The 13,424-nt window shown below is 36.0% G+C and overlaps 2 protein-coding genes across 2 annotated transcripts in view; both read right to left on the bottom strand.

Moving 5' to 3' along the window:
- The window catches only part of LOC309866631 (olfactory receptor 11H6-like), a gene marked incomplete at both ends in the record, with an annotated part of 134,739 nt that overhangs the window by 39,838 nt on the left and 81,477 nt on the right, over window positions 1–13,424 (bottom strand).
- LOC309867738 (olfactory receptor 4K13) lies at window positions 9,948–11,114 on the bottom strand (the record flags this gene model as incomplete). Its single annotated transcript, XM_082736809.1, has 1 exon — window positions 9,948–11,114. One exon carries the CDS (start codon window positions 11,112–11,114, stop codon window positions 10,176–10,178), a length of 939 nt encoding a protein of 312 aa, XP_082592935.1. The 3' UTR covers window positions 9,948–10,175.

The following is a 13,424-nucleotide window of genomic DNA, read 5'->3' as shown; positions in this document are numbered from 1 at the left end:
CATGCTTTGGTGATCTGATCTCTGTGGGTTACCTTCTCATATTCTTGCTCACACCAGAAATGGGATCCCACATTCCTTTATTTATTGAAAAGATAAAAATAAAAACTAACGACATCCGTTAAATTGTAGTATCAGTTTGCATGTCGTTATCTAGAAATGCCGACATAATTGTACTTGAAAAATCAGGGAGCACCTTATCCATTGCACCTCATTACTGAGCATGATAACTAGTATAACCCAGGAGCTCATTAAATGTTACTTGAAATGACAACTATTATGATGGAATCTCTGCTACTGGCACTAAGAGAAGATAATGCTAAAATTACTATTAAGAAAGGAATTCTATATATGTGCAGAAGAAATAACTTTCATAATAATGTCTGTCTGAATAATATGTTAAGTTGTACAGGTAGCAAAAAAAAAATAAAGAAGGTTGAGACATCTGATATCATTATATAAATTGGGAATCTGCATTTCTATTGGGAATCTTGCAACTATATTAGCTAGCAAAGTACAATTTTTGCTCTAACACCTCTATTCTATTTCCTTTTTTCTTTGTCATTCTAATCTCATGCGGCTATTGTACTCTGAAATGTACTGATCATTTCACTGTCACACCATTTGAAAATGAAGACATAATGGATCCCTTTTAATTCTTTTAGATATTCATCTAATGATTTACTAACTCATTAATGGATTAAGATGTATCTGCCCTGAGACTGTGCAATGATCTGTTGAGAATAAGACAAATGAGACACCACTGCAAGCCTCAAGAAGTACTTTGCTAGTAGCATTGACAAAAAAAAAAAAATGAATGCAATAAAAACTTGAACTAGGAATGACAGTGGCACATAGCAGGGTCAATGGGTAAATAATCTAGAGGACTCAGGTTTAAGCAAAAACATCACTGAGGACATATAACACCTCAGAACTATTTTTTACTACTTTGTATGAAATTTAACATTAACTATAGAGTATATTAGTGTTAGATTGGTGGGAAATTGAGAGGGTTAAAATTCTTATACAGAGGAACTTTCGTTGTGTGACTGATAACACATCACTCAATAATAGAGAACACATCAATCAATTAAATAATAGTATTTAATTAATTTTCTCTCATTAACACTATATGGTTCCAGTAATTCCTTTATGGATTTGCATTCATTTGTCACATAATGAGAACATTTATTTTATTTATTCGCTTATTCAACATTTAATTCCTACTATGTGAAAAATTTTTCTAGGCATTATGATTGAGTGGTGTTTTAGTTTTGGATGATTTCAAACAGTCTCAAGACAGGTTATTTTTGCTCTATCATATTGCATATCTGTGCCAAGTTTCCCTGAAAGTTCATATTCAAGAGAGTAAAGCAAAAGTTTTTACTAATTAAAATGAACCTCAAAACCCAAGGGAAAATAGCAAGTGGGCTGCCTTAGTGATCTCTGTGATCTTTGAAAATTGCTTAACCTCTCTGTGTCTCATCTTCAGTGTGCCAGATGCTTAGTCTAGGGTTTGGGGACACAGGCAAGTTCCCCACCCTGATCATGATCACTGAGGTAGCTGCTTGAGGGGATTTTCTGTCAGAGTAGAGAGCACAGAGGGGCTGAAAGGATGGCCCTGGGAGACAGAGCTCTTAGAGAAGGAAATAGCTCACTGCAGCTGCTGGGGGTGCATGGCCAGAGAGGCATTCTCCCCCAAATTAGTGGAAACAGGTAACAGTGCAGGCATCTAGCCTAGTCTTCCCCTCTGTTTTGGGCCTCTTCCACATGCAACCACTGGCCTCTCCCCTCTAGGCATAGCCAGAAGCCTTTCCAGGAAGGGCTGCTCCAGAAGGCTATCCCCTCAAGATCCCCAAAGAGACAATTTACACTCTCTGCAGGGCTGGCCAGTGACTGAAATGGCACTAGTACCTGAGTGGGATCTGTGAGGCAGGAAACAATGGAGGTGTGTTGAGCCTCATAGACAGGTCAATCCACACTGGCCACACTTTGCACCATTGGCCCTCACAGGGACAGGTGCCACTTTCTAAGCACCCATGTGTGGGAGAGACAAATGGCTTGGCATTTGTGTATGTATGTATTTAATTTCACTTAATAATGCCAAATTCCTCTGCAACCTGGTTTACTCTCTCACTAATACAGCACAAGGAGCCCTATATTGCCACGTTCTTCTCACCAATTTGCATCATCCAAAATTCTAATTTTCTATTAATTTCATGGTGTAAATGTGTATTGTACATTTAATTTTTTCTCATAGGAGAAGTTAGTTCTGTGTTTGTATTAGTTTTCTAGGACTACTATAATAAATTACCACAGGCATTATGGTTTAAAATGACAAATTTATTCTTTCACATTTCTGTAGGCAGAAGTGTAAAATCAACACTAATGCAATATGATCTCATCAAGATCCTTACCCTAATTACATCTGCCAATACCCTATTTCCAAGGTTACATTCTTAATTTTCAGGTAGACATGAGTTTGAAAGGACAGTATTCTATATACGCAAAGTGAGGCCAGATACTTGGTTCCTGGACTATTAAGAAATCATAGCAGAGTTATCATTTTACTAATTGCATTGTTAACTTTATCCACATGGTTTTTTCCCTTAATTATGGCTTATGCACCTCTTAATCTCATGCATGATTAACCATTAACTTTGTCTTTTTTATCTCTCTTCTCTATTTACTCACTGATTATAGAAACATAATGAGGACTAGTCAGTAACATTTGTCTTGACATATCTGATCATGCCAGATCTCGAATAGTGCCTCATTGTTCAGAAGAATGCTTACCTCCATATTGCTTCAAGCACACTCTCTTCACCACCTGCCCATCCCTTACAAGTTTTCAAGAAACCCACTACCCTCCTTTCATGTATATAAGCTGTCTCTGGGCTCAACTGGGCATGTTGGCTTTGGAAATCCCCTCCCTTCTCAATGGACTGCCCTTCTGCTAATAAAGCTGTCTTTCCTTCAAAATTGGGATGGCAGACATTGCCTGACTATGTTTTAGGTGCACAGACAAGTTTGAGTTCCTGAACAAATTTGGTGAGCCAGCCAGGAGGTTTGTGCCTGAGGGAGGCAAGTCTTGGCCACAAGGGTGACTTCATGGGAATTTTCCACAGGATCTTGGATCACCAGTGAATCCAAGAGAATTCCCTTGGCTTCCCTCCAGACCGGCACTGGCCTCTTCTCAAGACCAAGTTTTAAGTGAAGGAATGACACCTTCCATGAGCTCTGGGAGAACTTCTGTTGTTGAAGGGTGAGTTTTAGAGCACACATTCAGCAACTGTATCTCCTCTCTTAGGAATCTTTCCTAAGAAGACCTTTAAAGAAGGGCCCTCACATATTACAAGATTAAACAGTCATAAAACCATCCTGAGTTTCTTTTGTTGATGGATCATTTGCTTAGGTTTTTTTCCTACGGCGCTCATATTGCTAGTCTTGTCTGTCTTGTCTGTCTGTCTTACCTGCATTATGGGAAACATCAGTTCAATCTAGAATGTAGCACTTTGGGTTGCATTACGCAAATCTGGCCTTGTTTTAGTTACACTTCTATGAACAAAAAGAAAAGAATGATATTCTTTTAGCTCAGCCACAATAAAACTGGAACAGTATTTTGCAAAGTAGCAATACTTCCCCAGAAACAATTCAAAGTCCTCAACCTCTCTGGGAACAACTTACCAAAATCATTCTCCATGCCTAAGACTGAAAAAAGAAAAGGGAAGAGAAAAGAAGCCTTTTAAAATCATAAACAGCTAGAAAAACACCCTTCTCAAAATCTAGCCCAAAGGGCACCAGGGTAGCTCAGTCAGTTAAGCATCTGACTCTCGTATCAGGTCAGGTCTTGATTTCTGGGATGTGAGTTCAATCTCTGCATTGGGGTCCATGCCCAGTGTGGAACCTACTTAAAAAAAAAATCTAGCTCACGATTTCCATAAGGTTATTGGTCAAGGAAAAATACAAATCTTTACTGTACAGTCTTTTGTTTGTGTCTGGTAATATGGCATTATCGACCTCTGGATGGTATTACTAATGTTAATGATGAAAGAGCCCTATTTAGTTCAAGACAAGCACTTACAAGAATGGGGCATCCTACCGCACAAAGATAGAAACTAATTCAAATGCTTCTCTGGTTCATATAATCTGGAATAATCTCTGTTAAATTAAAGCTTGAGTTTGTTGGTTTAATGAAAATGGACATGTCTTTTGGAGTTATAGCTTTTATGAGTCTTGTTTGAAACATTACTCTTTCTCTACTGTTTGCTCTTCCAGATTTAAGACAACTCTCTCCTAAGAGATCTATGACTTACAGAGATTTGATAAAATATGCCTTTGTGAACAAATTCACTTTTTCTTCCTACCTGAACCCTCCAGAAATCAGAAACTCAGAGTTGGTATTCCTTCTTTTCTGACAATTATAGTTATTTCCATAAGTTCAAGAACATCTGTTCTTATAACAAAACATCATTGGAAACATTGGTTATTTTATGAAGGCTTTGACTAGAATGCCATATTTGGGAGGGGGCATGCATAAACTCACATATGACCAGACAGCTTTAATGAACTAAGGTTGACTTTATAGTGCCAGTGAGCCCCTTAGAAATGTAAGCCTGGTGTCTTGCTTATGGAGTTCTCAGGAGCCTTACTGGGAGAGTAGAGAATGTTTCATGCTGGTAAGTGCAGGAACCTCAGGATATCTGGGGGAATTGAGAAGAGAGGAAATAATCCAAAGCTACAGGTACTGCAGACAAATCAAATGGCATGTATTTGACTTGGCTTTGGGTCTTAAAAGACTATTAAAATTTCAATCTGATATTCCTTATGAATAGATCTAGCAAAGCAGGTTTAAAAGAGCCTGTGTGGCTGATCACGATTCTTGTTGGGCTTATGTAAATAGTTAAGCCAAGTTTGTTAAAACTAGATTTATTTTGCAAACATACTAGTCTAAATCTGACTACCTTCAATAAAAATGAGGGTAAATTTAGATAGAAAAAATTACATTTTAATAGCACACATTTCTGAATGTTAAATTCTAATTCTGATTGTAGTCACATGTTTGTTCTTCACCTAAACAACTGACTAGATCACAATTTCTCCTGGTTTGTTCGAGTATCTGTCTATGACTCTCCCAACAAAGGTTTCCTGTTTTTTCCCCATTATTTTAACTTGAACAAACCTGGGATTCATATACTAGCTCCAAACAATCCTGCCAGGCCAGAGGCATCAGAGCAACCAGACAAGGGGCCAACCTGTGACCCCAATCATAATATAAATTCAGAAGGACAAATAAATAAATAAATAAATAAATAAATAAATAAATAAATAAATAAATGCAGAAGGACTTCCCAGACTCCAAAAGTATCAAGAATCTATCCTGGTAGGAATAAAAACAGGAGTTTTTAAGATTCAACTAGTTAATCAGATATCTCAAGAAGACCCCTCATCTTTTCTTGAACAACTCTATCAGGCACACCATCAATATGCTGACATTGATCCTGATGCACCTGAAAACTTAAAAGTGATAAATATGACTTGTATTAGCAAAGTGTTCCAGATATTCAAAGGAAATTACATAAAATAGAGATAGCTTTAGTGATGGCTACTTGGGCATTGGTAGGGAATGGTTTTAAGGTTTCTAGTAAATGGGATGAAGTCCAGAAAACAGAGAAAAAAAAACCAAAGAAATAAAAATAAGACACCATACTACTCTGCTTGCTTCTGTGACCTCAGGAAAATCTCCCCGAGAAGCAGTAACATTCAAAAGCAAGGTCCAAGCCCTGTGCCCAGATACTCCAGAATATTGTTGAAGGCAGTTTTCCCACTTCCACTCTCCAGGCTATTGCTCTTCACCCCTTATTAGCAGGAAGCAGCTAGAACAGTCATTATTTCTATTCCCTATGATTGAGGAATTATAAAATAAGAATGGGGATTTGAGGCAGGTGCCAGGTTCCTGGACCTGTTTTGAAAGCATAAGCAGAACTATAGTTGTATTAGTTGTATTATTAACTTGGCTCCATGTTCTGTTTTGTTCCCTACTTATTGTGGTTTATGCACCTCTTAACATCATGCACAATCAATCATCAGCTTTGCCATTTTTACCGTTATTTGCTGTTTACCCACTAATTGTAGAAACCCATGGAGGGCTGGACAGTAGTATTTGTCTTGACATATTTGATCATACCAGATCCTAATATTGCCACATTGTCCAGAAGAATGCTTACCTCCAGACTGTGTCAAGGACACCACACACAGTTTTCAAGAAACATTACCTTCCTCTCATGTGTATAAGCTGTGCCTAGGACCAACAGAGGAAGGCAGCTTTGAGAACGATTCCCTGCCTTCTTCTTGGGCTAACGTCTCATGATAAAGCTTTCTGTGCTTCAAAACCAGTGTCTCAGAAATTGGCTTACAGTACATTGGGAGCAAGGTCAAATATAAGTTTGGTAAAGACTATACCTCTATTTAGACTTTCTACAGAGAGAAATATAAACCAGTTACTATTTGTATTTACCTTTTTTTCAATCAACACTATTTGTAAATTTCATCCTCTTTATTATATATAGTCATTTTTAAAACCCAAATTCCTTTGAGTGACTCTTAGAGTTGAAAGTTTCTATATCGCTTTCTTTGACTCAAGTATATGAGAGCAATAAATTAGCCTTTGCATTATTTGCCTGTGGAGTCAGTTTCCCAGCCCTCAGTTATATTTTTAAAAAATTTATGGATTTGGAGAAGAGGTGATTACAAATTGTTTTCCAGAATTTGGTTAATACTGTTAGAGGCAGCACAGAATTATAAAGAGATGCATGGCTTCTAAAAACAGACTAGTTGTTATCTGTTCTTTCCCTTCTAGCTGTGGAACGTTAAGCAAGTTATCAAAGCCTTCTGCTTCCATTCCCTCATACAGAGAATGGGGATAGAAGTAGCACCTCACTTTTAAGACTGAGAAACTCAAAGACTTCCCTAGACAGCCTAATTATTAACTTAATTAATTTCCACAATACTATCTTTTAGATACAGATGGAAGAATGGCTTTTGGCCACTCTCTTTAGTAGCCTCAAACAAGTCCTACTTTCCTTTCTGACCAATTATGATCAAAGTAAAATCATTTGGCAGCATATTCTAAGCAAAGGGTTCAGTCTTCCAAACTGAAATGATGAGAAGATATATTTTTAGTTCCTTTTGAAATTTGGAGGGATCATCCATTCTTTTAGGGATGTTAAAAACTTAGTTTTGTAAATTTATGGCAGGCAATAGATTTAAAAATCATGAACAATGATTTTTAACATACAGACAGTTTATAGTTACTGGTCTGCTTTGCCTTTTTCAGAACACTCTAACTCCTAATGGTGACTTAATGAGTTGTGACGTCCACTGGAATTCTGGACTTAGCTGATGGGTATTAGCAGATGGGAAGCCCTTAAAATAACACTAAAATATGTCCATGAAAATGGCTATTTTTGGTAATGGTGAGATGGTAATCAGCTCCACTGCCTCTTTGGAAGGTATAGGCTGCATACCGATTGCCTATTGGGGGACTGCAAAGACTCCAGACCATTCTTTTTTTTTTTTTTAAACAAATGGAGATTTTTATTGGTATAAATTTTTGTTAACATAAATTCTGTCATTTGAAAATAACAAAGAAACTTAAAAACTTGTGACCTTTTACTTCCCCTTTTTAAAAAATTATTTTTATAAAAATATAATGTATTATTTGTTTCAGGGGTACAGGTCTGTGAATCATCAGGCTTACACATTTCACAGCACTCACCATAGCACATACCCTTCCCAACGTCCATAACCCCACCACCCTATCCCTAGCCCATCCAGCAACCCTCAGTTTGTTTTGTGTAATTAGGAATCTCCTATGGTTTGTCTTCCTCCCGATCCCATCTTGTTTTATTTTTTCCTTCCCTACCCACCCCCCACAACCCCCACCCTGCCTCTCAAATTCCTCATTCTTACAAAATCCTCCTTCCTATTCTGGGTTTTTGCTAAAGCTAAAAAGCGAAACCTATGAGATTATGGGCACTAGGTGGCAGGCAAGCTTCCTATAAACTTCCAGTTTTTACTTAGTTTTAACACCAAAATTTAGATTCCTTTTCTTAGATTTCTTCTACAGCTAAAAAGGATTTACCTCTACTCTTTGGAAATGTTCAATATAGCTCCAATGAAATTAAAAAAATTTTCCATGTCAAATAAACTAAGTGTTATTCATAGTTATCATCCCAAATATGTGTCATTTTTATAAAAATATGTAAAATATTCATTATATTGTGTAAGTGCATTAAAGGCAGTAATTCTTACTGGAAAACAGATGTGTCAGCAATTTTATGAGATATATCTATTTTATTCTTTGGCAACCAGGAAAAAATTCAGAGAAAGTATTAACTCCTAGACATGTGATAAGCTAAAATATGAAGTAAAATGTTGAAAAATTATAGGAGAACATAAGATTATCATAGTTGAAACATTATATGCTAAGCCCAAGAAAATCAGCGAAAAATTTCAATGACTTAGTGTTCAGGTCAGTGGCTAATTTCAAAGAAATATACATATAACTCTACTTTTCTTTTATTCCAGAAATAGCAACAAACAAATAAACAAACAAAAACCCAAATAAAATAAAACCACACACAACTAAAAAAATGAACTCAAAAACTTAAAAAAAAATTGTAAGTTTAAGGTAGTTTCTGTATATAATGAAGAAAGTTATAAAATGTTACTGGGGGACATAAAAGGTCTATATTAAGTTCAGAATATGAACCATGTTCTAGGATTAAAAAGACCAATACTGTTAATATTTCTCCATAAATCAATATATAAGATTAAATGAAATTATAATTACTTAGAATTCACATCATTTGATAAAATCATTCCAGCTAATATCAATAAATAACTGATCTGGTTTCAAGATAGTCTAAGGAAGAATAGCAATGAGGGCACTTATATAATAGATATTAAAATGTAAAATAGATTTTTAATAATGAAAACAACTTGCTATTGAATGAATCCCAAAGGCATCATGCTGACTGAAAAAAACCATGCTCAAAAGGCTACTCACTATTTGATTCAACTTATATGACAGTTATTAAAAGGCAAATCAGGGACCAAAAAAAAAAAAACAAAACAAAAACAAAAACCCAGATCCCTTTTATCAGAGCTGGAACATGAGACAGAAGAATGGACCAAAAAGGGGCAGAGGGAAATTCGAGGGTTGATGAAATTCTCCTATATTCTCATTGTTATGGTTACATGACTATGCATTTGTCACGATTCACAGCATTGTACACTAAAGAGAATGTTTTTTCTATTTGTAAACTGTACTTTAAAAAATGAAAAAGAAAGTTTGATTCTGGTACTAAGAATTGAAGATAGACTTTTCAGGAGTACCAGTCACCCCTTCTTTCCTATAGGCTCTGAATCAATTTATCAGTGAACTCAAAAAAAGGCAGAGACAAATATTGGTGTTATTACTGATAAAGTTGTACTGGACTTGCAACCACGTAATATAGTACTGTCCATGACACAACATGATTGCAAATTTAGTGCACTCTCCCCATCAATGGGCTGTAAACTTCCTGAAATCAAGGATGTATCTTCTGGCTCATTGTAGGCTCACAAAATATGTGAAGCATGGTTGGAGGCACTGTATCTGGGGCAACTAAGTGACTAAAATGAATACACATTAACTAGGGATTACCTACTAAATGTACTTTTTTAGCACCAGTTAATCAGACACTTAGCTAAACGGCCTATGTGAGAAGTCATCTTTGTACATTTTCTACTGATAGATTCCCAATAACAGCTACAATTATAGTAGCACCAGTAATAACTACAAGCATAATAGAAGTAGTAATAATAATTATAAAAATTAAAAACATTCCAAAATAATAAAAGAAACATATAAAGAAATTTCTGTAGATAATTAAGTCGATAAAGAGAATTTATTCATTTTTTTGAAATTTGCATGAAAAGAAGCAGTGAAGAGAGGATTTAAATGCATGTCTTCCAGACTCTACATGTCATGTGTTTAATCACTGAAAGTGACAAAAAAAGGGGTTTGCTCTTTAACAGTTACACCTACTGGTTCCTTTTATAGAACATGAAATAGCGTCAACGTTCATTCCTTAAAATGTCCACACAAGAAATTATTTCTTCAGAAGCATCATCTACAAAGTATGTTTTGCATTTATATGTCGAGTCCTTATCTTCTTTATGGCTGCTTTTACTTCTTGATTCCTTAATGTATAAATAATAGGATTTAAGAGAGGTGTGAAAATTGTATAAAACACAGAGAGAATTTTATCGACAGAGTATCTGCTGAAGGGCCATACATAGATAAAGACACATGGGGCAAAGAAGAGAGTGACAACTGTGATGTGTGCTGACAGAGTGGAGAAGGCCTTGGCTGAACTACCGGCAGCACGGTGCCTGACTGAGTATATGATGATCCCATAGGAGACAAGCAAGAGGAGAAAGCAGACCAGGGACAGGAGGCCACTATCAGCAATAACCAGCAGTTGTAGCAGGTAGGTGTCCTTGCAGGCAAGTTTGATTACAAGGGGAAGGTCACAGAAAAAGCTGTCCACCACATTGGGACCACAGAAGGGCAAATTTAGCATGAAAGCCATCTGACTAGATGAATGCACAAATCCAACTGTATAGGAGGATAACAGCAGCCAAACAAGCACTCGTGGGCTCATGATGGTCAGGTAATGGAGGGGTTTGCATATGGCCACGTACCTGTCTATTGCCATGGCTACAAGCAACATCATCTCACTCCCCCCTAAGAGGTGCATGAAGAACATCTGAGAGTAACATCCCCACCAAGAGATGGTCTTCTGTTTTCGGAGGAAATCCACAATCATCTTAGGGGTAGCAAAAGAAGCTAGGATCATATCAATACAAGAGAGATTGATAAGCAGAAAATACATTGGTGTGTGAAGGCGTGAGTCAAAGATCACAGTGACCAAGATGAGGAGGTTTCCTAACACAATCCCTGCATAGACCATAGAGAATCCTAGGAAGAATAGAATCTGAAGATTCTGTGATTTAGAAAGTCCCAACAAAATGAACTCGGACACCACTGAATGGTTTGCCCTTTCCATGTTGTCAACTTTATCCCATCATAATCAAAGTGAGTGAGAATCGTGGGCAGAAAAGTTGTGGTCACAGAAAGTATGGTTCATGTTGGTATCTCATTTTGACACTTAAACTGGGTACCTGAACTTAAAGCACCTCCCACTTTTGGGGGGTGATTTTGTTAGCCAGTAATTCTGAAATGGCCCAGAGAAGTGTACCCAAAAAGCAAGGAGAATTCAGAATATATATTTCTGAAAGACAAAAATAAAAACAACACATGAAATCATCATTGTATTGTGGACTTGGAATCTGAAGACCTCAGTACAACACCTAGCTGAGCTACTCATTGGGGGCAACATAGGACAAGTATCTCCTTTCCAGGGTTAAGTTTCCTCCTCAGTAAAATGAAATAAAAACAATCAGATTACATGATATTGAATGCCTGTTTATCGTATGAAGAGGTATAGAAATATGATTATGATGGTGGTAGGTTCTACATTCATAGAAAAATACCAAGTTTCTTATCCTGGAAATGATAAATGTAGAAAATACAGCACGGATATTAAAGACCCATATTTTGAAAGAGATTCTGGTAAAGAACTATTAATTAAACTTTAAATTATGTCTTATTTGTAAGTTTTTGGCTCCTGAGAAATGTATCGCCTCTTTCCTGCTCCATTCTTGCATGAAACTGTCAGAGCTCATGCTAGTATCAGTAATGGTGGTCATCACACACTTTGTAAGGGTGAAACATGCCATACATTATATACATGCCATACATTATTATATACGTTAACCATGTATAAATTATTCACTCAACATTTAACATCATTCACATCAAATGTCTCTTCTAGGATTTTAAGCAAGAAATACCTTAAATGTAGAAAGTCCACAGCCAAATGGAACTGAATTTATTTCATTTTCAGTTTGTATTGATTCATTCATTATTTCACTTATTTGTTGCTATAAAGAGGATTGCTGGTTGGTTTGTGCATGTATCATTATCACAAGCTTCCAAATGACAAAATGAGGTTGCTTGAAGTACCTGATTCATGTGGATAAGAGAAATACAATTTCTCTGTATTATGGCATAAATTTAGGTGATCTAAATTTATGCCATAACTTTCCCATCAGCCATGCTTATAACAATAGGAGTTTTACCAGTTTTGCTTTAAAAAATTATTTTCATCACTAATGGTTTTCAATCACCTAGATTTTTACAAACCTCCTTCAGTAAATATAAGCAAACAATGAATCATGGAACACTACATCAAATACTAATCATGTACTCTATGGTGACTAACATATCATCATCACCATCATCATAATAAAGTATAGGCTTCTGTTTTTGCATTACTTACCAGAGTGGAGAAAATACTTTCATGAGAAAGTGTCTCATGTGAATCCTGGAAATAGCCTTACATCTCATTTTCCCATGTTCTCATTCATTCCCTGCAATTTATGCTCCCAGTCTTCAGTAATAGAAGGAAGAAGCATCATAATGCTATAAAGTCTGTTTCTCTCAGACAATCCCATGTGTACATTTTATCCAATTGGGGATGTATTTTCCCTATAAAAAACATGTCCTCTGGCCAATTATCTGCTCTGAGAACCTTGTATTGATGCAAAGTCTTAAGTCATATTAAGTATGTAAAGTTACTCATTTCCATGTAGAAAGATTATGTCTCCTTTCAGTTTTATAGATGATATTTAAAAGATACATACTAATGATTTTTGAAATCTTATTTTTGAAACTGCATATGAAGAAAATAGTACAGACTTCAAATATATATGAGGTAGTTTATACACATTCTAACATCTGGAATACTGACTACATGACTACTCAAATATCAACTGAAGGAGTGAATGAATGAATGAAATGCATAATGAATATTCAGCATCTAGATAAAGTCAGTATTAAAGAAAAGTCCATGTTAATTAGGAACTCTAAGCACATTTCTTTAAAAGTGTCAAATTGGATGTTGAAGCATTTTTAAACAGAATAGCCATTCTAATAAAATTGTTAGGAGTATGTATTTTTCCCTAATTTACTTTTAAAAAGGATCAAGGTGCTTACACGAATGGAAAAGAAAGCATGCCACATGTAGCTAGAAGATAACTCTTAACAGTTTGTTTCCTGGATAGCCTTTGAGAAAAGTAATATACGCATTAGCACAGTGCCAGTGTTTCGTGTGTGTGTCTCTGTGTGTGTGTGTGTGTGTGTGTGTGTGTGTGTGGTGTGGGTATTAGTATCTATTTATATTTATATGATTTTTATTAAAACAATAATGTTCAATACTATTTATTGAGAGAATAATATTCATATGCATAGTTAT

This window comes from Mustela nivalis (genome assembly GCF_964662115.1).
Source record: "Mustela nivalis genome assembly, chromosome: 6".
Taxonomy (NCBI): domain Eukaryota; kingdom Metazoa; phylum Chordata; class Mammalia; order Carnivora; family Mustelidae; genus Mustela; species Mustela nivalis.
This window is presented reverse-complemented; position numbering and strand designations above follow the sequence as displayed.